This window comes from Motacilla alba, chromosome 6 (genome assembly GCF_015832195.1).
Source record: "Motacilla alba alba isolate MOTALB_02 chromosome 6, Motacilla_alba_V1.0_pri, whole genome shotgun sequence".
NCBI lineage: Eukaryota > Metazoa > Chordata > Aves > Passeriformes > Motacillidae > Motacilla > Motacilla alba.
Genome location: NC_052021.1, coordinates 28,860,893 through 28,887,471, shown reverse-complemented (window position 1 = coordinate 28,887,471; position 26,579 = coordinate 28,860,893). Strand labels below are relative to the sequence as shown.

Below are 26,579 nucleotides of genomic sequence, written 5' to 3'. Positions count from 1 at the left end.
AGACCACAGTGGACAGAATAGGGGAGCACGTTTGGGATCCTATGGTCTGGGCAGCTGAGAATGAAGCAGAAGGCGCTGAATGAAAAATGGGTACTTGAAGAAGAAAAACAAAGAAGAAATAATATAAAATCAGACATCTAATAAGCCCAAATAATAAAAAATACCAGTAAATTGAATAGACTAGTGAAACATCTACCAAGAAAAGGAAAATGACATTGTAGCAGAATCAAGAACAAATTCTGTGACCATTGATAGATGAAAAGTCACAGAGTTTGAATATCGCCAGCAAATAATTTGGTTTGGTTGTTGTTTTTTAAAATTGTGTCCCAAGTTGTGGCATAAAACACTAACACCAAGCACGATGAAATGAATACCAATAACTTAGTAACTGAAATACACTTAGCATTCTTAAGTGACTGTTATTTTTAGATCAGTAAAGAGCTCTGAGTACTCTCTATATATTAATTAATTATTCTTAAATGTTCCCATGTTATTAGTAAGGTTAATTTTATCATGCCTAAGTATTCACTTAGGAAACCTTTTCTAGCCATACTTCCACCATCTACTTAGAAGAAGAAAAAAAAATTACCTGTATTAATATATTTAAAAGATTTTTATACCTGACCATTTGGCTCTTACTGCTTTGGGAATGGATGAGGGAGAGGAGACTTGCAGGAGTATTGCCAAATTTAATGTCAGAGAGGAAGTTTTAGGAAACAGACAATTTGTGTAGAGTTCTTTCATGAAAACATCCATGCTGGTTATCCTAAACATTGTGTTCCAAAACTATGTTTAAAAAAATTAAAACTATATTTTTATAACTGAATGTCTTAAGAGACCATCAGGACTTCACATGAAAAAATAAATTTTACTTCATGTTAATCCCTAAAAATCATAAAGTAAAAATGACTTTTTATAAATACTGACCTTAGAATAATTGTTAAAAAGACACAAACCCTCAGCAGAATGTTTCTGATATGTTTTAGGAGTATTTGAAGAGCTCCAGCTTACTTTTTTCTTGCTCCTTGTCCAATGAAAGGTCTTTTAGAAAAAGGCATTTGCTAAAATTGGAAAAGAGCATACCTAAGCACTGTTTTGATACTATCACAGAAACAGTTATTGTTGAGTAGCAATTCTGTCAAAATTAATATTCTTTCTGTATTATTGACTCTGATCTTAGCACATAAGAACTGCTACAGGCAAATAAACTAGAAAAGGAAGGATACAAAAGGACAGGGGTTGCCTCACCTTCTGCACTCAGTCTTGGACATGCTGAAAATACTGATACCCAATTGATCATAATTGATAACAACTGATAGTTGATAACATTTCCTATAGAGTGTTTCAAGCACACTTCTGTATCCTCACTCAGAAGGACAAACGCACTTAGGATTTTATTTCTGTAGAAAGGGCTGTTATTATGTACATAAACTGTCACTGAGTTGGCCTTCATATAATTCAACATAGAATGTGAGAATATGTGAGGAAATAGAGAATGTTCTGATTTAGATCAGCTGTGAAACCAACTACATAATCCATTATATATATAAATTTATACTATATACATATAGGCACACACACACACACACACATATGCTTTAAAAATATTTTTTTTGTTTGCCCATTGGTTCTACTCTTGCTTTCTCATTTTAGAAAAAAGTTTTTAACATATCAGCAAGGGCACAGAAATGTTATTTCAAGGAAAAAAAACAAGTTTCAACACACATGACCAAGCCTGGGGTGATATTAGTCCCTTTTCAGCTCACAATAAATTTCAGACAGCCACTAGAATTCCAGCTCTATGTACAAGATGATGATTTTCCAAATCAGAAATACCTGTACCATGGAAATGCACACATGTGGGCATACAGGCAGTCATACAGAAATATAAACAATCCTTATGAAAGTAAAATTGCATTAAATAAGGAAAAGCTAAAACCACATACGTATGGCCCTGAGTTATACAAGCCCACATTTTGCAAGACTTTTTTTGCCATCTTTGTGCTCTGTTGTTGGTACTTAATGAGCAAGTACAACTGAAGACAGCATGGGAAGTTCTGGCCACCTGCAGACATCTCTGGGCTTGTTATTATTTGTTATAAGCAGCTAAAATAGCCTTGGATATTCCATACTTTATTCTAGATCTGAAATAGGTACCAGGAAACTACAGTTATTCAGGTAATTCTGCACCTTAGAGAGTGGAAAAAATACAGTTAATTTATTTCATTTTCCCCAGTAATGTTGAACATTCTGAACAGGACAACTTTGCTCATAAAAAAGAGGGATTGTAAATCACCTTTAACAGAGAATTTTTCTTTATTGTCAAGAAACCTTTCGGATGCTTTTTAAAAAATTGGTAATCAAATTAGATACATAGGGATTTTATAATTTATATGAATAGCAGGAAAGTTATTATGCATGAAGATTGAACATCTGTTAAAGTGATCCCAAACTAAAATTCTTACCATCAGGATTCCAGCCTCTACATTAAATTATTTAGAAAATAATTATTGCTGCAGATTTAACACATAACAAATTCCACACCCCAATCTGAAATTGTCAAAATGTTTTTGATTTGGGAAGATGAGAGAAAACTCTATGTATAAAAAGAGCAGTCAGCTACAAAAATTCTCAAATCAGATGAATTTGAATGTTCCTTAATGGTATATTCATGCCATAACATGTCAAAAATTTGACCTTTTCATTAAATAATTTTAATAGTGGCAACATACTGATATCATTTCATTACATTTCATAGGAATGTAATGAATGGAAGCAAATATTCTGAAGTGTGCAAATTCGATTGAAGCAGTTTCAGGATTTTATATAAATATAGAAATACAAAGAGAAACTGAAGTACTAAACCCATGTTACCATGGACAGGCTATCTCATATTTGGAACAGTAATTTGTAGCTGCTGGATTTCCCTCAGCAGAATCCACAGACTGAGGAGGGGGAGGTTGAATCCTGACAATCAGAACTTCACTGGGCCTTACTTACCAGAACAGCACTTATTAATTTATTTTTCATCCAATATAAACCACATTAAGAGTAAAACAGGCCATTCAACATTTTCTGACTCTAAGAAAGGGTTCCAAAGTTAGATTGGACAACAAGGTTTAAAAAAAATATGGCCTTTTCTTGACACAATCATAATGGAACCGTTCATAAAACATCTCATCTGATGTACAGGGGTAGTTACCAAAAAGTTTGCACTTGTCAACAACTAACAAAATGTAGTTATCAGGCATTTATGCTATTTATACCTTCCAAAAAGAAAGCTTTGGTATGTGTTTGCAAACTTCTTGTTTTAAAGTGTGGCTGTTACATAAGTATTTTTTATTTACTTCATTATTATATGAATTTACTAATTTGCATGCAATCAGGGATCCTGGGAGTAGAAAGACACTTCAGAAAAAAATTTCTCAGAGTGAAGGGAAATGCTGAATGATCCCATGACAAACATGCTTTTCTTGTACAGTAAAATAACATTTTTACCTGAAAACACAGTAAAATGGCTGATAGCTATTTGCCTATCTTCAGTGTCACAATAAAATATTTTAATCCCTTTAAAACTCACACCTGATTTTCAAGTATTTTTCAAACTCTGGTTGAGATACAGAGGAATGTAATTCTGTATGAATGAGCACAGTCAAAACTCTCCTACAGGACTTGATGGTCTTTCTGTGGATGGGTTTCCAATGCATTCACAAAACACACTGTGAAATGCTTAGATTGAGGATAATACAGAGTTTGGAATATATTCCAGACAAGTGGCTCTTTCTTTTTCCTAAGTGTGTGCATCATGTAAACCAGTCCCATCAGTTTATATTCACTTGAACAGATTAACTTTAAAACTGGCAGAAAGGTCTGTTTTCAAAGGACAATTTTTTCACTAGGCTAAGTAGCACTGGTTCAAAGTTCCCAACAGAACCTTTAAAAATGAATTTTTAAAGTTTTGGGTTATATGAGGTCAGAATAGGCAATAAAAGTCACAAGATGGTATTATTTTAAGATAATAATCTTATTTTAAGATATGAAAATACTGAAACAATCATGCCAGTATAAGAAATAATTATACCATAATTCATAAGTGCATAATTTATCAAAACAATAGAGCAGTCATGGTTAGATGCAACCTAATACTCCTGTATAAGATATAACTACATACTGTACAACTGTTCCTTTTTAATAATTATTTTTACATTTAGTCCTCATCCAAATTAAGCTGAGTACTTCTACGTATGAATGGCTTTAGGAAATAAACACAACTCACAACAGGGCTTTATTACTGCTACTGCACCACCATGGCATGCAAGTAACTATGCAGTCAACTATAAACAGTAAAATGCCATCATCTTTCTGAAATAAAAAGAACATAAAAAATACAGATAGAGTAGTAAACATCAATTATCTTTTTTATATCTTTCATATTTACCAAAAGTCTATCATTACATGAGACATTTATACCTCTGTATCACTCTCCTGTACTAGGATGGTGGCAAATTTGGAGTTGAGAAACTATACTTTCAACAAGCTTGTACAAAACTACTGCTTTCATATTACACTCTGTCAGTGTGCAATGCATAAATGAGAATATGACACATCTGCTACCTGCCCCTTAGCATTCTCTTACTCTTTTCTGTGTTCATGAATTCTGAGTAAATAAAAAGACCGAGGGTCATTAAAGCTGGTTGCCAGGTTATCTGTTGTGGTTACTGAGCCCCTAAAAGATTAAAGTCCTTCACCAAGGAAATTCTTTCATCTGCTTTTGGTTGTTGAGTACTGATTGTGTGAGGTTCCATACTGTTGTGGGATTTGACAGTTGGAAGCAAGATGGATTTTTAAACACTTATTTATTTATATAGGGTAATTCCTTAACAGGTGCAAAAGCGACGGGGAGATGAAATTCTGCAGCTGTGAGGAAAAAAAATCCATACTTTATTATAAAAACAAGAGCCAAAGTGCTGACTGGGATTAATCTCTTCTGCTTACAGGTCAGGACAATATATAGATACTAGCAAATTTCAATATTGAAAAGGAAGCAGGTTGAATAACAGCATGTTCAACTCTCCTTAGATTTGCAGTCTTGGAGACTCTCTTGGGGAAAAGTATTGTAAAGTAGCTTTTCCATGCTCAATTAATTTTGCTGATCATTTAGCTGGCATGGAGGACCCTCTTTGTAAAATATCCCTAATTCAGGGCAAACTCTAAGGTACAGAAAAGAAAGCCCACCCATCACTCTTCTGCAGCCCAAATTATGTTTATGAGTTTTTTCCCAATGTAAAGAAAAATAATCAATAAATGCTCAAGTCATAGTATTTACTAGAATTATCTTTCAAATATTACATGTGGTGTTCATGGGATACACCTTTGCTAAATTCAAAAGCTGCATTATCTCTTCTGGGCAATGATAAAAAACCACTTAAATCCAAATGATTCTCTTTAGTTCCTCCTTGCTGGAAAGAAATCTTAATGCCAATTACAAGGAAAGAACTGCACAATTCCCGTTGTTACATTAAACTATACAAATATTTCCTTTAGATTCTTGGAATTTGCTCAGTTTTCAATTATGCAATTTGTTTCTTCATTACAAAAAAAAAAAAAGTGAAATTTTTCCTAGTTCTGTCCAAGGATTTTCCCTGCTCTGATATGTTCAGGATTAAGAATACTCAGTATTTTATTTTGTATTTTGTTGATACCAGGATCCACTCTTTATTAAAGCTCATCAAGCATACTCATACCTACCAGAAGTTAGTTCTGCTTTGGGGGATAGCAGGCTGTGTGACTATAACAGAGCACAGTACCTCATGTGTTCATCCATAGATTTGCCTCCATAAAAACTGAGGCTGTAGTATAGCTTTCAATGGAAGCCATTTAAAAAGAAAACATTACAGAATATACAATTGTAGTTTTTGACTCTCAGACACAAGTTCCTTGACGTGTTGAAAGGTGATGTTTTCGATTTCTGACTCCTGAACTCTTATCTTTACAGTCCGCAGGCTTCTGTTGTGAAATGTCTATCAGAGCACTTGCAATTGCAAGACCTGTAGGATAAATAAAAGAAAAACAGAATTTAGTGCTCAGCTTTCCTGAGAAGAATTCCAGAACAGTGTGATGGTTTCTTTCAAACCAAGTTTATGTACTTTCCCTGAAGTGATCAGTTTCATTTCAAAGTCAGATAACAAGTTCTCACTTTCTTAAATGCTACTTGGTAACAGCGAAGAGACAGTGGAAGGAAAAAAATGCAGCTAAGACACCAGACTGGAAATAAGGAGAATTGAGTACCATTTGTGTCTCTTATTGATTTGCTGTGTGATCTTAGCATGCCCTCTCTTTATGACCAGTTTCCCAGTTATGTGGACCAGAAGCTTTCTGACATGAATTTTCTCATATTAAAAGTATGTGCATTGCATTTAGAAATTGATAAAATCTAAAATCATCAAATCAGAAAATAGAGAAACAGAAATTGCAGTTAGTATAACGTACCCCTGAATATTTGCCTTTGCAAAAAAAAATTATATATATATATATATATATATGCTTCTTTAATTGGGGAATATCCAGAGGTTAATATTTAACACAAAAAGATATGAAAATATCTTTCTAGAAAGCACAGATCTGTAAACAAGTAGTGAACCATGATGGCCTGGGTAAATTCTAAATGTTTTCAACTCACCAAAACTCTTCTGTTTTGGATTCTGGTTAATTTCTTGATAGTTCATGACCTCTTGTAATCTTAACAGGGTATTGCCAAGGGCATAGACCAGCATGCTTAGGAATCATAGAAACACAGAATATTCCGAGTTGGAAAGGACCCACAAGGATCATCAAGTCCTGCTTCTGGCTCTGAACAGGACAGTAGCAAGAATCCCATCATGTGCATTGTTCACATCCTTCTTGAAGTCTGTCAGTGCTGTGAGCACTGCCCTTGGGAGGCTGTTCCAGTGCCAACCACCCTCTAGATGAAGTGTTTTTTCCTAATATCCAACCCAGAGCTCTCCTAACACAACTTCAGGCTGTTCGCTGGGGTCCTGTCACTGATCACCACAGAGCAGAGATGAGTGTCTGTCCCTGCTCTTCCCCTCATGAGGAAGTTGGAGCTGCACTGAGGTCTCCCCTCTGTCTCCTCTTCTCCAGGCTGAACAGACAAAGTGACCTCAGCCACTCCTCATTCAGCTTCTCTTCCAGACCTAAGAAGCTAATATTTTATGAATTTACTCTTCCTTTTCCTTGCTTTCCATCCTTTCTAGAAATTTTTGACTTCTAAAATGCTGTGATTAACAACACACTTAACACAGGGTAGCTCTAGGCTTTTAAATTCACGCTGGCGATATTGCAATCAAATGGATTAGGAGTATTCACATCATTTATACTTTCTACTGCAAACAAACCACAAAACCCACATCTACATATAACCAAAATGTAGGTAAGGATGGTGCTGGTTCTCCATGCAGCTCAAAACTTTTCATTCTCCAACCAATAACACCACCACTCTCCAAAGAAACCTTTGAAAACACTTTTCACCATGCTTAACAAACAGTATCTATTCCTTACCTCAAGCCAATATCAAACTCAAACTCTGTGTAATTTATCTATTACACAGATTCCAGTTTTACAATACTTTTCATGCAATCCCTCATTACAGCTCTCATCTACTAAGAAACTGTGCAAAAATTGTTTTTTCACTAACAAGTATTGCTACAGTCTTCTTTCATAATATAAGATATATGGTCAGATTTAGTTCAGGTTTCCAGTATCCTGAAAAACCTATGCTCTTACACACTGGTAACATCACCTTTCTTAAGTTTCAAAAAAGTTGCAAGAAGTAATTAATGAACATCCAGACTTTAAAAATGCACAATACTGTAAAACGCTAAGTACAATTATCATTGATACATTTCAGGACACGTAAGAGCCAAGATGAATGAAGTTGTTTTTTCTCACATACACAAATATTTCGTGGCATGAGCCAGTGATGCTTAAAATTGGACTCTGACAAATTAAATTGTTGAAATCTTTGAGGCACCTTTAAAGTTTAAGCAGTAAACTTAGGTATTAGCAAATTCAGGGATAAAACCTAAATATCATTTTGATGATTGCTTATATGTCATCCCATCTTCAACAGCTAGGCTTAGGGACTATGCTAAACAGAAGGAGTATCATTAGTAAACAGATTTTTTAATTTAATAAGCTATTTTAAAATATATTTGGATGTATTAAGCTAACCTCACTTAATATAAAAACTAACAAAAAGGAATCCTTAGGTCTAGCACTGCATACTGGGATGTACTGGCATGTTGATAGAATTCCATTAAAATCAGGTCACTACAGAAGATCATTTTTCAAAATGTCACACAAATCATCTGATGAAATTCATTTATTATGTTCTCTACGCCCAGCATAGTTCCTTGTTATCCAAGCAATACAATTAACTAGGGGAACAATTCATTATTTCAGACTGGCAGTCTAAAGGAATTTCATTTACCAAGTCAAGCTTGTGCACAGACACTTTGAGCAAGGAGAATTTACATCAAAATAAAACAGAAGAAAATGCTGTGGCTTAAATATTCATTAAAAAAAACCCCAAACCACCAAAACCAAAACATTCCCTTGATGTTACAGTTTTTTATCTAAATAATAAATGTGAATACATTTACAGTCATTGAAGTTGGAACTGTAAATTGTACAGTGCTCTAGATATGTTACCTCAACTCCTAAGTTATTACATTTACCCACCTTCTCTGAATGCTGCTGTTTAAGTGTCCCACCTAACATCCAAACTGTTTTTTTCCAAATCAGTACACAGTCTCTGGTTGCTTCTGACTCTTGAGCAGCATGGCAGAAAGGAACAGTGGAATCAGTAAGGATCCCACATACAGACTCAATTTCTGGAAACTCAATCTTAGCTGCAGAACCAGCCCTATTTTTAAATTTAGTTTGTTTTTCTACTAAATATTATAGAAATAACCTGACCTAGTTCTATGCAGCTCAAACAACCTCTAGCTGGTTTTAAGGATATGCATGTACAAGTCATTAAGAAGTGAGCCCAGTCAAATTGTAAGTGGAAAGTATATTTTTGTAAGAGATAATTGCATCCACAATGAGGAAAACACCAGAGGAAGCAATATGAACTTGGTTATCTTCAGCAGAACTATTGTATTTCCTAATGGAAGTTAAATGGTAACAGTTTATTCTCAGGAAGTCTCTAATCATAAAATTACTGGGGTGTGAATTTTTTCCTTTTTTTTTTTTTACCATAGTGCAAAACTATTAATAAATAGAGGGATAAAATATAGCAAATCAAATGAGATTACCTTGAAAAGCGCATTCACAGTTTATATACAAACAGCCCTTTAATCCTGCATTCAAACAAGAGCATCTGAAAAAGTCATTCATTCTGAGATGCTCTCCTCCCAGTCTCTGTAAAAACAGGCAGTACTATATATTTTAATTTTGCAGCAAAACAGCTTCATTAGGCGTGAAAGGTTAATTGCAGGTTTAAGTGCAGTTCGGGGAACAGTGCACGGGTCTGTGGTGAATAGCACAGTCTGCTACAGGAAGGCTGAGTGCTATAAACTGTTTGCCCTGCTGAAATGTTTTACTACCTCATTTACTAACTGTCTTCTTTTACTGCTTGTATTTGTAGTTCTTCTAAACCTTTAATAGCTACAGTTTTATTTCACTGTAATCAGATTTAAATGGAAATACCCATGCTGGGATGTTTAAACATTTTTCCTCTGATTGTATACAACTACATTTGAACTGATGTAAGGCTACACTATCTGTAAAAGTAGAAAAAAAACCCCTACGTTGAAAAAATTTGTCTTACATAATGGTGTGCATATTTAAAAACTTTTTTTCCTCCTCTATTGTTCATTTTAATGAGAAATGCATGGAATTCTTACTATCTCCTTTGTTAAAAGTAAGGGAACAAAGAATGACCTCAGATTAGGCAGGTAAATGGAAATGTTTCCTTTCAATTTGAATATGCATTATTCAGACATAACATTTGGATAGATGTCTTCATTTGATTAAATTTCTACACGTCATTGTTATGCAGAATCAGAACATTCAGAAACCTGAAGACAATAAAACAGCTACAAGTTAGGTAGATCAATTAGATTTGTTTGACATTTCAACCAAAATTATAGTCATTGTTTAAGGTGACTTTGGGCAACGAAAATAAAATGCCAGCTGCCATACAGAGAGACTTAAACAGAAAAGACTGGGTAAACACTATACTATGAAAGTCACAGCTTCACCCTTCAGTGCCCACAAGTCTTTGCATTCCTTCCATCTGCTAATTCTTTAAAGAGTGGCATTACTGTACATGGTCACCCCATTCTGGACAGACTCCTTTTATCGTAAAGGATCTCTTAACTCAAAATATTGCCATTTGGAAGACTTCTTGCCCATGGAAGTCTGTAGAAATGGATCAGAGCTGTTTGAAGATGCACTAAGTGATGAGAATCACAGACTGTGGTGCCTCATGATAGTCGCCATAGCACACAGTGAAGCCAATGAAGGCAATCTCATGTTCATCAATAAAACTATCAGTTATAATGCAGGGAATTTTAATGAATCCTGCCATTTATAAAAATACTGTTTGAAAAGTACACAATGTATATCATATGTGAATTAATGGTATATGCATATGTATATATACATACACATATATATATATATATCCCAAAATTATGTAATAATGTAAAATAAATATGCCATTATGTAACAATTTTATATATATATATATATATATATATATATATATATATATATATATATATACACACACACACAAAAATTATATACAATCCCCCCAGTTAATAATGAAGAAACAGATCACATTGACCATCATGTTTATGGAATGCACACACTTATTCTTCAGAGAAAAATATATGTTCATTATAATGTCTGTAATAGTGGGGGAGCACAGCATTCTAGAAGCAGGATAACATTCTAGAAGATTGTTACTAAGCAGTGTTTCTGAGTACCCAGGGAAGAAATTCTCTCACTTTCTATGAGATACTGTGCTAGAAATAGTCATATTCAATTTAGTTGTTTAGCAATAGTTTCATGATTTTCTGGTTGTTCCTGTGTTCTCAACCAAACTGTCTCCAAGCAGACCAACTCAGGCTTCATTTTCATGACTGAAAAGGCCAGCCTGTTCTTTGTGCTGCATACTCCTCTGCTATGGATCAAGTCATGCTGGGAGATATCCAAAAGGCACATAAAACAGAACCAGAACAAAATTTCGTATTTAAAAACGTGATGCACAGAGCCCCCTCCTAAGCAAGTACAAACCTGATACTCGAATATTTTCCAGGAGAAAAATTAAGAGTCATCTGAAGTTCAAGACTGTATATGGCTAGAAGAACACAACAGATCTAAGTTCATCTCAAAGTCAGAAAATAGTCAAATCCTTCATGTGTATCTGAGTTTCCTGATCTGGCAGGTGTGCCTAGACAGTATCCAGAGATCGCAGACTTAGTCACAGAGAAAAATAATCATAAGCATCTGCCAAGAACAATAAGTGTCTTCATAGCCTGTCATATTGAATGTTTTTTTTATTTGAATTGGATTATTTTTAAAAGGACAAGCTGACAGCACCTCAAATTCACAGTCTTTTTATGGGCTTCTCTTCCTGTTTGGTGCATGAATGTGTATTTTAAGTTGACACCGCTCTTACTTTCGGAAAGATATATTAAACAAACTAAACTAACTAGGAAATTACTTTGGGCAAGTAACCCCATCATTTTTTTTCAGTGATAATTTTTGCAATGGGAAGACAGCCAAGAGGCCAGGAGGTATGTTTTCCTTTTCTTTTGCATATAACTTAATTAAATAAGTAAAATATGAGACAGAGCCTAAACCATAACAATAATAAACTAAATAATGATAGTGTGGAATTAAATAGCCACACACTGGTAGAGAGAAGATGTCATGCTCCTTTTTATTACACCTTTGCTATTTAGTAATAAGGGCTATCTATAAGGGACTAAGAAATTCTTATTCCCAGAACAGACTTATAAATTACCTGCTGTCAGTTTGTGGGAAATGCAGACTATACAATAAAGGCTCTTAGAAGAAATGTTCATACTTTCCCAAATTTTCTCATTGTGAAAAGGAAATGGCCCTACATATTTGTGTGAAATATTTGTATTCCACGGGGCCAGTAGGATTTTTTTTATTTTTTTGTTTTTCCTTTAATGAGGTCAGGCAGTTCTCCTTCCCTTTCAGAGTGAGATATCCGCAGCTTGGTCTGAAATCCAGGTCTGTACAACATCTGGTGCTTCTCAACTATCCAGCCTGCCAGTGACTGAGAGCCAGCATGGGCTGTTTGGCCTCTCTGGATATGGACAAAGGGAAGGTGACAATGCACTCTGGGATGTTTCAAGCATTGTCCTGGTGAAGTGGACCCAGTGGGGAGCTGGAGACTCTACAGTAATGGAATGGGGCAATCTAACATTGATTCACTGAAGCTTTTTTCTCCCACCCTCTTTTGTCAACTCAAGCCCTCCTGGAACACAAGCACCATGGGACCATTAAATTGTTTAGGTTGGAAAAGACCCTTAAGATCATGGGGGTCCAACCATTAACAGTGCAAAGTCCACCAATAAAACGTGTCCCTGAGTGCCACATTCACACTCTTTTAAACGCCTCCAGCAATGGTGATTTCACCACTTCCCTGGACAGCCTGTTCCAGGGCCTGACAACCCTTTCTGGTGAATTATTTTTTCCTAGTAGCCAATCTAAACCCCCACTGGTGCAAATCTTCTTGTCACATTGTTTTTAATGGAATGATAATAAAAACACCGAAAAAGGAATAATCTACTTAGAATATGTGAAAATCTCATGCAGATTAATTCCTTGCTGCTCTGCCACTGTATATTACACATCATGCATTAAAATGCAAGTAATTACACATTTTTCTACAATGGACAGTAATATTTGAAACATTTGGATTACATTTTCAGTTTGATTACATCTCACTTCCATTGAATCATTTATCCATATGCTATGAAAAACATCTCTATTCTTGTGATGTTGTGCAGCCGTTTAATTTGTTTTCAAGAAAATCACTATAAACTAATTTGCTACTCTGCAAGAATTTGGTGAGATGCATTAATCATGCCAGAATCTAATTTGGTCTTGTAAACCTATTTCTGCAGAAGAGAAAAAGTCTACTTGGAGTATTGAAGAAGCTCTATTTTCACTTACTTCTAGTAAGACCTGGTTTAATACAAACAAAATCATAACTGGTTTTTTTTTTTTTTTAGAAGTCAGTATCACAGTTATGGTCCAGGTGGGGTTAGTTTATGAACCCCTCCATGGTTAAATAGACATTTAATTTAGACATGTCTGGATTGCAAAAGTCTCCTCCAGCCTGGCACACTCGAGGTTGCCTCAGCATCATTTTACTCTTTGTCTTTATCTTTAGCAAACTCTTTTTACTTGGACCATGGATGCAAATCAGAGCAAAATGAAGATATGAAAGCTGTAAAAAATTGTGAGCCTGAGTTACAACATTTTAAAAGCTCTTTACCCAAACTCATTCATGCAATTGGATGCTTTAACCACTGTGATGAAAGTTAAAGCCTTACTATACATCATGAGAGGGATGAACACCTGTGGGACAGAGATTTATCATCCATATAAACAGAGTGTGATTGCCATTATTACAGGCCTGAATTATATTTCATGCAATTCAGTAATCAGAATATCTCTGTGTGTGTGAATATCTGTGTGTGAGCATCTGGGAAACAGAGCAGGTTGGAACACAACTGAGCAATCAGCAGAACACTCAGAAGGAGAAAAGGCAGCAGTAGTCACTGGGGTTTGCTTCCCTCCAGAGGGGCCTTGCTGGCAGGGGGTGATTTAAAGCAGATCTCTTTCTGTCTGTAGAGGAAATCTGGGGTGATAAACCTCACCAGGTGAAATTCAGTTTTTATGAATACCTCCCTAATGTTCCATCTGGGTGATAACATACACTGTCAGATTTGCAGCTTTACTACTCTCCTCCTCAAGACAAAACACACCACCTTAAAGACAATAGGTTTAAGGGCCCAAAAGGGGCCAATTCTGCTCACTCTGGAGATAAAACAATACTACTTACATTACCATTTACTTTTAAGGAAGAAGATTAGAACAATAATCCTCTAAGATCCTTCTTCTCTCTCTTGTAGCCTTTATGTTGCAGGTGCCAAGCTTTTTTTCCCTTGTCAAAAATTTTATTTAAACGAGAAAGTACTGAATATGTTCATGCAAAGAAATTATTGTAGTTCACCAGAAATTCAACAGGATTACAGCTTAATCAGCAGTAGGCATGGTACCTGCAGTGCTTTTCCATAGAGAATTCTCATTTCAAAGGTTTGCCTTCGAAGGTTTACGAAGTACTGGGCTTGTTTTCCATTTCCAACATGCTGGTGCAATGTATCATCACTCTAACCACTGCTTTGATACAAATTTGTTTCTGCCCAAATTGGAAACCCAGTTTTTCAGTATTCTGCTGATGTCCAATTAGACATTTAGAACATCCCCAGCTGCATAGCCAGGAGTCACCCTGACAAAACAAATGATCTTGGGCGGGAAGCAGAGAATTGAGTCAATGGGACAGAAAGTGTGCTGAGAATTTTGAACCATATTTTGAATATCACCAAAGTGACAACTTCAGGGTCCTCAGGATCTCTAACAAGGTTATTTGCAGTTTCAGTAATATTAATGTTTGAGAACAATGAAAAATAAAATAAAAAGAAAAAAAGGAAAGATAAAGTCACAAATGCCCTGCGGTCATTGTTAGGGTGGCTCCATTAGGAAATCTAGCATCAGCATACATAGAAAATTGATTTTTGGTAAAAGACTGAAAAGCTCACACCATAAAATAAACATTTTAATCCCCAAACATTTTGTACAAATAGCCCTACCTCAATTATGGTCTACACTGAAAGAGAATAATTCTGTATGTAATTCCAGTATAGACAAGAAAGCTACACAGCTACTCATTTATTCTTTACTGAATCTTCTGTTTTACATTGAAAACACCATGTTCTGACTCTAACAGGCAAAATTACACACTTAGACCTGTCAAATTGTATGGAAATAGGTTTCCATTTTAAACACTTCATTACATACACTTACTTGGTCCTGAGCAGTCAATATAGATAAATATCAGTAAAATGATAGAGAGAGCACTGTTTCTGCTTGTGTGACACAATTCAGATACAGCAAATGCCTGAAACTAAGAGATAGTAATACAATGGCTGCATATCACTGTAAATTATTATATTGTATGTCCTAGGCATGTGTCCTAGCTGGAGAGAGCTCTGTAAAACTGATAGTCCATAGTCACAGCTTGCCACCTACCTCTATGTGTACTCTCAATCCAACAAGTAGTACTCATTGTCTCACTCACCCACTAAACCAATAATATTTCTGAAAAAAATGAACCCACAACACCAAGACCCCAATGATTCTTGTAAAAAAAGAAAGATAACCAAACTATAACTTTTTTGCCATTTAAAACATTTATCTAAATGCCTGTGGAAAAAAAATGAGAAAGATTCTGCTGGCACACCAAATTCAGCTTCCACATTTCTCCTGTTAGGATCAACATCCTTCAGAAATGCAGGAGCTATGAAATACTCCTCTTCGGATCTCATTTGGCAGAAATCTCAGCCTGATTTTCACACCTGTTTTTAATACAACAAAGTAAGATCTCTAACTCATGGCCTATTGAACAGGACTTGTTACTAAATGGATGTGGAAAAAAAAAAAGGCAGAAACCAAGTGAAAGATCCAGTCAAGAAAATCTCACAAAGTCTATTTCTCAGCAATGTCAGCTCCCTGAAGATGCACTCAATAAAAATACACTTTCTGATACTAACGAGTTACTGCAGCAGCCCATTCTCATCAATATTCATGTGAGCAGCAAATGGCTGGAATGGAACCATGGACAAGAAGATGTGGTAAGAGACACATAGAGCTTGGAGTTTTCCAATGTCGGGATGGTTCTTTTAGACAACAGGCAAAATTCAAAGCAATTCTGTGCATTGTTCCCAAAATTTTCATCAGAAATAGCTGTGCTGTACAGAGCATCATGCTGTCTTTGTGTTTCCAGGATGTGATTAGGAGTTAGTTTTCATTTAAGCATTTTCAAAAAAGCTTTCACTATGTGAAGAAGGAGAAATAAACCTTCAGCAGGACATTAGAACTCCCTCGCTGCAATTGTGCTAAATCTCCCATCTGTTTTTTAAAAGCAGAAATTGCATTGAGGCTTCTATTTGCTATTTAACTGCTGACCTTTTTCCCCCTCTATTTTTTTCCCATATGCTTTTTGATCACATGTGAAAAACTTAGCTTTGGTTCTCTTATTTCCTGATTTTCTATATTTCAATTAGACTTTAATGGCTATATATGCAGTGATAATGATCCAAGAGTGTTTTGAATGAAATCTGTTTTGTATTTTCCAGCTTCTGAGAGCTGCCACAATTTGAGAAACTTTCTTCTGTAGCCCCTGAAGTCCCTTCTATAACATAATAACATAATAAACCATGGATCCGCTCTCCCTTTGCTGTGCAGTACAGCATTCTGTTTCCTACAGTCTGCTGCAGTATGATTTGCCACTATAAATAATTATCCTAAGTTATAAAGATGTAATATAAAGCTATAAAGCAATACCATTAGACACCATACACTCGAGACTCTGAAGAAGCCATAAGAAAACATTGATTTTCATAAAGAACAAGAAAAAAGGTGACAATGAAAATCATGGTTCATGCTTAGGATTAGTTCATTAAAAGCTTGCTGCAATTTTGGGTGCAAAGAATGAAAATAGCAGGTAATCAGTGGCAAACTACCTTTTTCTCTAAAAGGTGGGACTCCATATTTTATGACTTGAAAGGTGAGAGGAAAACAAAAGCTGTGGTGGGAATGGGACTTGAAAATGTGTGAAGTTCAGAATTATAAGGTATTATCCCCCAAAAGGGGAAGAGCCAGACTCAAGAGGTATTCATATAAATCTCTGTGAGGTTTGTGTCCAGATGTATGACCCTGTGAGTTGATTTTTGTTTGTTCTGTCTGGTCTGGACAATACAACAAGAGGCATATGTAAGATTTCTGGCTTTTTCCCACATTACTTTCCAATGCCTTCCTTCCAAATAGCCCTTCATTTTCCATTCTTATTTTTTCATGCTTTTTTTTTTTTTCTGTTGAGCTTCAGTCAGCACCATTTAACTGCCTTTACAAAGTATTTAGTATATAGACTTCCAATAATCAGGGATTTTCTTTGTGAATCTGATTTTAGCTACTAAGACTACTCTAATTCCTTTCTACTTTCTTTCATCTCTTTGCATTTTACTAGTGTAAGAAGGTGGTATGGTAGTTTAAAAAGTTGCAAACATCCTCAAAATAATTTATATTATTTTTCCTTCTCATGACTTCTCATTTTAGTGGGCAATTCTTTTCTAAGATATACACATCTATTATTTGCAAAGAGAGATAAAAATAGATGTTCACATTTGAACTATGACCTAATTATTTCTTTAGGAGCAATGAAGTAGATTGTGAACAATCTAAATGCAGCCAACCTTATTGCATTTTTTGAGTTCCACTTGTGTTTTAAGAAGAAGATTTACATTCAAGATTTTAAAAACTGTGTGCTAACTAGTGCACATTTCTCATGCAACTTTTTATCTTTGATGTGTCTAACGGTGCTTTCTCTACTCACGCTGCAAAAGGGACAAAATGTGTTTTCCTCACTGGGGTGGCCTCAAGGATACAGCTATCCTCTGTGCCAGTGTAAACTGTGCATGGAGATGCTAAACATCCACAGAGGCTGAGGCAGTGGGGCTTAAATCCTCTCCAGATCCACTGGGATAGGTTTCAAGTGGACGGAAGTAGGGCCAGGAGCCTCTTGCAAGAGCAAACAGCCTCCAGAGTGAGGTATGTAATTTCTGAGACTGTAAGAGAGCTAAAGATTGGTAGGAGAAATCTGAGCCCCAAAATTCATGGTCTGACTCAAACAAGTTGAATTTTCACACTTTTTTTTTCTGCCCCTAAACATTAGCTCTTTCAAGTCCTATTTTAGAGCTTTCATTTACAAAATCAATGTTTACTGACCTTTTCATAGCGGTTTAAAAATGAAGACAAGATATGTGTCCAGGGAAGAGAAACTGTATTAAAATATCGAGCTTGTTATCTCCAAAGTGCTACACACAAATTAACTAATACATGCTAATATAGTAATTAGATAGTTTGCCTAGCTTTAGTGCAATGACTGTGTTTTCTAAAGCCACCATTGAATGAGAGATGGCATGGCATCACACCATAGCCAACAGCTCTCCTTAAAACATAATGTGCTTAATCTTTGTGTATTTCTGTCTGAAAGTAATGTAAGTCTATTTAGAGTACTGACACAATTTGCTAAAAACACATTTTGAAATCAAGGTATGCTTTGAGTTATTGAAATACTGCAATACTAGACAAAACCAGAACGGGTTGTTGTTGGCTGGCTGGGATGAGCATGGAACTACAGGCATTTCACCTGGAATGACTCCTGTGTTCTGCACAAATGTCACAGGCAATGGCCCCTCACAGCTTCTTCTCAGGAGCAAATAGCACAGAAAACACTTGGAAGTGTCAGAGGGAAGGGCCATCCCCTCCTCAGGGCTGTCCACAGGCTCCCTCCTCCTTTGTGGAAAACCGTAAGAGACCAAACAGGCTTCACCTGTGGCTTCCCAGAGGCTCACACTCTTTGGACACTTGACTTGCATGTCCAGGCTAGATTAGGTACATGTTTGTACACCTCTCAGTGTAATAAAGTCCCAGACACAGTGAGGTCTCTAGAACCTTGAGAATAGGAATGATAAAAAAACCAGTCATAAACAGAAATCAAACTGGTCCCATCACAGGTACCCGTGAAGCTTTGCAATAGCAACAGGAAAGCTGGCACAGTATCACTGGCATGATGTATTCTGAACCAGATTGGAAAAAGCAACCTGGAAAAAAACCAGTATGATTATAATGAATGAGCCTTTATTCCACATATGAAAGTGCTTCTGATGCTGACAAAAGGAGGAACAATATTTATCATTCTAGGATCTAAGGGGACAAAACAACAATATTAAATCATGAAAGGTTTTGCTTGTGAATTGGCATTGTTTTCTGTCCCTTGTGTTACCAGAATGATAAATGCTTTCCTTTGTGTAGGAAAGAAAGGATACTGCATGTTGTTTATATATATATTTATGCCATATTTTTTGAGATGGTTGGTTAGATTCTCATTTAAAGGTGCTAATAAACATCTTGGGGGGGGGGGGTGGTGGTGGTTTCCTCATCTGCAGTTTTATTTGAGACTCTCCTTTATGATATTTTAGTTTCTAGGACAGATGAAACAAGATTCAGTTATCACAGTTCCTAAGATAACGGGTGGGAATATTCCAGAAGCACAATGTGATCAAAGTGGATGGAAAAGCAATACCCAAATGACTAAAGGCAAAACTGTGCCAGTCCCAGAATTACAGAAAGAGATGATATGTATGAGACATACTAAACACTTGCATTTGAATTTTTAATATAGAAAATAAATGTCACAGCATTTTCATGAAGAATCTATTAGTCTTGAATGCAGCTCATCTGCTACTCATTGCTATGGCTTATACCTTGTACTTTTTTATCCATCTTTAACTCCTGCTGAACACTCAAGCAATTGCAATGTCTGACAGGAGGTTATGGATTTTTTCATATTATCATATTTTTCTTACATTTTATATTTTCAAAGGCTAGCACAGAGCATTCCAGTGAGCACATGAGAGTTAACACACTTTTTTGCCAATAATTTCAAATGCAAGCAGTATCTCCTGGTTTGCACAGTTCAGGATGAATATGGTGCATCACTGTGCCATCTAAAGTGACTCAGCTCTGAGAGCTTCAGGGCTTGGCTCTGCCTTCAGTGCACTGAGAACACAGGGCTGAATTTTTTAGATGGTAAATAAAATGTAAATAAATATATAAATAGTAATCTGGTCCGCAAAGATACATATGAGCATGACTCCAAGAAAGGATTACTTTTGAATGGTATAATTCTGTGCATGCTCTGAGTGCTGGGCAAAAGTTCCTAGAGCACAGCCAATTTTCCTGCACAGATTTCAATTGCTAGGTTAGATGCACTTCAGAATAATATTTAAAATTGCAGAGAAATGTGCTCTATGTCTGTTAGATATTACAGCGAGCGTGGACAGAATGGCTGTTCAGAAGAGCATGATGGTTTTCATTTTCTTTTTGGGTGTAATTGCTGTTCCTGTTACTCAGCCACCTCCATCAGGGACTCAGCTTCACTGCCTTGTGTGTAACGTGTGAGCACTGCACCACAGAGCTTACAGCACAAACACCTCTGCACTGCACTCAAACGTCCATGGGAATAGAAACATACTCTCAGACCTCCTTCACCCACAGACTTTTAAATTCAGGCCAAACATGCAAATTGAGCTGGACTTTTCTTTCATGCAATAATGGACTAAGCAATGAAAGATCTGCAAATCACTACCAGCTCTCATTTAAGCTGTGCACTTCAGAGGCTTCAGGTGAGATTTCTGACACCCTGCTCCACAGCTGTCACCAAGCAGCCCTTTGTGAATGGCCACATTAATGGTGTGTAAGAAAGAACACCACCTACTTTACTCCTATCTACACTGGCAGTTCAAACACAAGTAAAAAATATACTGCTTGATATTAAAAACTGTCAATGTAAAAGCTTTGTGGATCTACGGAGCAATAAGACTGCATTAATCAACTGGTTTGGATTGTTTGGGGTTTTTTTGACAGAGAGAACTGAGCATAATAATTTCAAAATTATTTTGAAAATTAATACATGAGTAAGCTGCAAAATATAATTACTTGAATTAGCACAAATTTTTCAGGGAGCTTTTAACACATGTGCAAAGTTTTGTGTAGAAAATGACATGCACATTGAAAAGTCAGGAAGTTCACAGGTTTTGATAGATTTCAGGTTGGATGTGTCAAAAGATAAGCCCTGATGCTGGCAGGCAGTCTCCCTTGAAAATTTAGATTCCATATACAGAGATTTCAGGTAAACCAATTTTTACTTTCACCTCTACCTCCAAGTGCTGGTCTCAAAGGACTTCATTTCAGCCAAGACCTGTCAAACCCCAAATGCTTTTCATTACTGAATTCCTTCTGTATGTTCTGTCAGCTGTGTTAAAATAATAAATTCACAAGCAATTGATTTTTGAAAAGGGAGAGAACCAATTGAACTCATCTCCTGATTTTGTTATTTCAGCATGTAATTTTTTTCTCTACATATTTAAAATTGCAGTTTGAAGTCTTTCTTTTCTATGCCCTTTATGGGGTTTAAAGTAGCAACAGGTTCAGAGAACTTGTAATAAAAAAAAAACCTTCTCAGTACAATGACTCTGAGACATCAGGGGTGTACTCCAGTCACTGCATACTCTCTCAAATCATTAATATTAATGATAATTCACTCACAAACATCCAGCACATACTAGGTGCCCTGGTAATCCTAATTGGTGCTAGGAAATAATAAAATGATTTCTTACATTTTCATGTATGTGGGGAGAAATTCAGGACATTTCTGAAATTCCTTGCAGAGGTGATTTTTTAGAGTTTTTGTCATTATCAAAGGAGAAAAATACACAAAAGCCATAGTGATGGATTAAGAAAGCAACAGTGGTTATTTCACCTAAAAAGTTGAAAAGAGCCTTTTCAAGTTGTGGAAAGGGAGCTTAGTTTGGATGAAGCATTTGCAAGAACACCTTATTAGGGGACAAGAAAGCAATTAACAATGAAAAGTCACTGATGCAAAAGATAGTCCTAGAGATTAAAATCTTATTGAAACAAATGCTTCTCCATTTGATCATAATGAATTGAGCTGAAAGATCTGCAAAACCAGTCCACTGAACACCAGAAGAAAATAATAATTTGTTACCCAATTACAGTACAAAGTTTTCTGCCCAACATAATGCTTTACAGCATTACTTAAACAGAAATAAACTAAACAACACCATAGTAGAATTAGACATAATATTATTTGAAACCACAATGTGATAATTAAGAAAAAAAAATATACAGCTATATCAATTTTTACAGGGCTCTAAAAACACGAGAATATGCTTCATCCCAATGGAAAAACAAAATATTCAAGGGAACAAGAGATGAAATGGGCACAGCAGGGACAGATGAAGCAAATAGTGCAAGGAAGGGGCAGTGGTGGAGCTAAGCTGTGCATGGGGCAACAGGGGAATAGTCTGAGATGAGATAAATTGCAGAGATGGAAGTGGGAAAGGTGGGGAGAGAACATTAAGATGTGATGATTGAGAGAAGTACATTATAGTGCGGGAACAGATTGCTTAAATTAGAGAAATCCATCAGATCAAGGTAGATTGGGGTTTTGTGATGGGCATGAAGATCTCAAATTCATTCCACCTGACTTTAGACACTTAGCTGAGACATCCAAATCTGGAAGGGTTCCTGTCATGATTTGAAAATCAGCAGAGAGGTCTGTCCAAAGAGGAATCAAGGCTCCAAGTGGGCTCAACTGCCCTCTGACAGAAGTGTCGAAGGATAGGAGTGATCACATCAGTGACGCATTTAAAATAATATGCACAGATACATGAAACATTTGGATTTGATGGGACTTTATAAAACAGATTAAAGAAGGACAAAATAAACATTAACAGCTGTCACAGGAATTGTTATTGAACAGGTTTTTTACAGGTCCCGTATTTTTCAATCTTGCCATTGATGAGAAAATGTGGCAGTGACAGGGTTGGGCACAACAGAACAGTCAGCAGTGGTGAGGATGACATCCATAGGGAAAAAAAAAAAAAAAAAAACTCTTAAATTTTCATTTTTTGACCAGTAGCTTTGCCACTGGAACAAAATATGAAGTCACATGTCTGGAACAACAATGTGGGATATACCAAAATCAAAGCAATGGCTTCAGAAAGGCTCTCCACTTTATACTCGGGGGATGAGGAAAGGATTTAATTACATTTTAGAAGTTCTGAGGAAGGAAAGATCATGTGCTAAAAAGGCTCTTTCACCTTTTCAGCAGGACAGGTTTAACACACAAGTCTAAAGCCTGAACTCAGAAAACCTAAAGGAAAGGAGCTTAAAGGAAATGTGATAAACAAATCATCAGAGTAGGTAAACTAACAATTCACATCTTAAACTCTGCGAAAATAAGGAATTAAGCAGACAACCTGGAAAGACAACAAAGTTGGAGTCAGTTTGTCAGAAAAACCAATATGACAGAAAGGAATACACATAGGTGTGAGCAATTACAAAAACAAATTATCTGAAAATATGGATTTCTTCACTGTCTAGTAAATAAAGTAATTTTATCAAACGAAATAAGCTTCTAGATGAGAAGAACAAAACTGAAATCATCAAACTGTTTATGTATTTTGTGTTTGTTAGTCTTTAAAGAACCAACCAAAATCCTATCTGAAATTAAGCTGTAAATACCTTCTTTATTCAGAACATCATCTACTTGAATTTCAGTAACAAAATAGTGAAGAAATTCAGTTGTGTGTTCCCACTGCAACAGTGCTTTCTAATTCTCCTATTAATAGTGATGTGCTAAAAACTGTGTGTAACTAGGCCTGATGAACCTTGTCCCTTATTAGGGACAAACCCAATGTCTGAAACTTAAGTATGAACAAAAGACAGGGTAAAATGAAGCAAAAAATGTATTGCCTACAATAGGTCTTCCTAGACTTAAAATTAGGGAGAAAAGTTTAAATACATCAAAAGATGTTAAAAAAAAAAAAAAAAAGAAAAAGTTGTAATTCTTGTTTAAAAGAAAAAAACCCTCAGGGCTGCAGCCTTTCTGAGATCCCTTACCTTACTGAGTGTTCTGCTGGGAAAAAAGCAGTGTTCTGCTCTTCTCATGCCAGGAGTGTACAAACCCTGCATAGGAACCAGACAGTGAACATATAGTCGGACACTGTGGTTCTTACTGCCTTAATGAAATTATGCTTTAGACATTTTCTGCATGACTAATCTCTCTTGATTACATTCTGAATCTTTGCAGTGAATTGTGAGTTATGGATGCACAAGGCCTCCTCTTTGTGGTTCTGCTGCCTCCGGTACAGAAGGACCGCTGGACTTTGGTGCACAACTTCTTCTGTCTCCACTCGGCACTGTTAGGTCATTCCTAGTCTTCCCTGGGAGGTATATAATAGATCCAGAGAACCTCCACACCAGGCTCAGTGCCCTGTGGAGCCCTCCCCAGGCCCAGGGTGGGAGGGCTCAATAGGTGAGCTCCACTTCCATCCTTGAACAGGTAACTTTGAGGGGATCTGGTGCTGTCCCAGGCTAACATCACCCCCAACCTGCCAGACCAAACGAATTGGGTTTTCAGCACTGAAGGAAAGGACAGGTCTCTGTGGATTTCTAGTCTCTCTTTTCCCTCTTGATTTCCAAAATATTCCTCATATTGCTAAGCTTTTCCAAAGGTATCCACACACATGCCTACCTCACATCAATGCACCCACTGCACCCTTCAATTTCTACTCAGGTGTCCAGACTAGAACTTGACAGAGACTCATCCTGTCAATAGGGAAGGGCCTATCCCTTAATAGAAACATCTAGCGACACTCTTAGGAGCTTCATGTGATTTTTTTTCTTTTCCCATGGTCGTCTTCCACAAAAATATTTGTGGAAAGAAAAGATGTGCCCACAGGTTTCAGAACACTTAACACCAGAACTGCAGAAAGGCTCTCAAACAGAGCAGGCACTGCTTCAAAGCCATTTTCCATCAGCCCTAGTGCAACTGTGCACACAAACATTCTCCTTGCAAATCTCTTCCACACTCTGAGGCTAATACCTGCAGCATCCAGACCAGAGATGCCCGACAAGGATGTGAAGCTCTTTATAAAATCTGACTGACAGGAAATCAGTATTACAAACAAACTCATAACCACGGATCCATTACTGCTACAACATACAAACCAGCTCTGTGCTATTCAGCAAACACTTGCAAAGTATGTGTCAGCAGTGGGAAATCCTTTTTTCAACTCTCTGGGACTATACAATGACACAATATCCCTGAAACTAGGAAATATTGTAAACAAACTCATAGGCTCATAACCTTAAACAGAGTTATGCACCACAGTATATTCTTCTGTGCTTTGGTCCCATTATGGGAAGGTTTACTTTAGTCTTTTAATCTGATCATGCATACCCCAAATTGTCTCAACTATAATTATAGATGTAAAGTTGTTTTTCCTTCTACAAAAAAAAATGTGCTTTGGAGAGACCAAAACAGAAATTAAAGGCATGGAAAATAATAGAACTATTTCAATAGCACTAATTGCAAAGCAGTTTAAGAAAGCATCTTTTGATTAAATAATTGTTTTAATTATACAGTATACTTAGGTTTACCAACTAAAAACACTTCAGCTTTTAGCATTAGGATAATTCCATGTATACTTTTTGCTATACTTTTTTTCAGAGCATGAATAAACTAGAAATAGAAATCACTGTAAAATCCATCCAAACAGAAGGAAAAAGGGTGATTTCTCCACAAATAACAGACATCTATCATAATACATTGTTAAAGGCTATAGCTAAATGCAAATAGTCAAGTCATGACTTGCCCAGGACAAACCTTTGTATTGGGGGAGACCAAACTTTAGGTCATTCAAAAATTATCTCTGCCCAGGGAGGGCTCTGAGCTGAGCTCAGCAATATCCCTCTCATTGCAGGACTGCACCAAGGCAGCTCTTCTGCCAGGGCATTTTCCAGTGGAAGTCTTTGCAAAGGACAAAGTTCCCATGGCTGCCTGCCCTAAACTCACAGATTCATAGAGGGTCCCTTTCTTAACCAAAACAAGATACTTCTTGACTGCACACTGTGGCAAATCATAAATTCACCATGGTACAATATCCACCATCTCCAGAAAAAATAAATTTGATTATTCTTATCTACATGGCAGCAATTTTCCACTGAGTTGGTATTAAAGGTTTCTTTGAGAGTAAGATGCCTAGAAAAGGTGTTAAAAATCAAATACTGTTGTAGGGAAAAATATTAAAAACATCACTATTAAAGGTAATTAAATTATACCCTCAGACAAAACCCTCAAGTTTGCTTCTATTTTTATTGTCAAGGGGATACAGACAGAGTAAATGTATTCTGATGTTTGGTAGTAAGGGGAGGAGAGAGATTTGTGATGGAGAATGGATGAGGAAAGGAGATGTTAGTGAGGCATTGCACATGCAGCCATGGTCTGACAGAATTGCAAAGATTTTTTACAGCTATAAAACACTCAAATCTCTCCTCAGTTTAAAAATATGCCTGTAAACAAGTACTTTATATCATTCTGTGAAACCGTGACAGTAACAACTGCTTGTACTCTGCCTGCAGTGAAGGGGCTCCTGCTCCAGTAAAAATCACAGTATTACCCTTATGAAATTTCAGAATTATTGGTCCTTCACAAGACAAAGAAAAATCTTTGCGTGCACTGACTGTAGGATCAGTGTAAATAGAACAAACCCAGCAGAACTGCTTGGCAGGAGTTTAAGTAGTCTCTTATCTCT

General features: G+C 36.4%; 1 protein-coding gene across 2 annotated transcripts in view; it reads right to left on the bottom strand.

Moving 5' to 3' along the window:
* Positions 1-2,173: 2,173 nt before the first annotated feature.
* The window catches only part of ATRNL1 (attractin like 1), a 435,696-nt gene continuing 411,290 nt past the window's right edge, over positions 2,174-26,579 (bottom strand). For both annotated transcript variants that reach the window (XM_038140021.1, XM_038140022.1), the window contains one exon: positions 2,174-6,047. In XM_038140021.1, the coding sequence (XP_037995949.1) occupies positions 5,923-6,047 (125 nt within the window). In that variant the 3' untranslated portion in view covers positions 2,174-5,922. The remainder of the gene's footprint in view (positions 6,048-26,579) is intronic.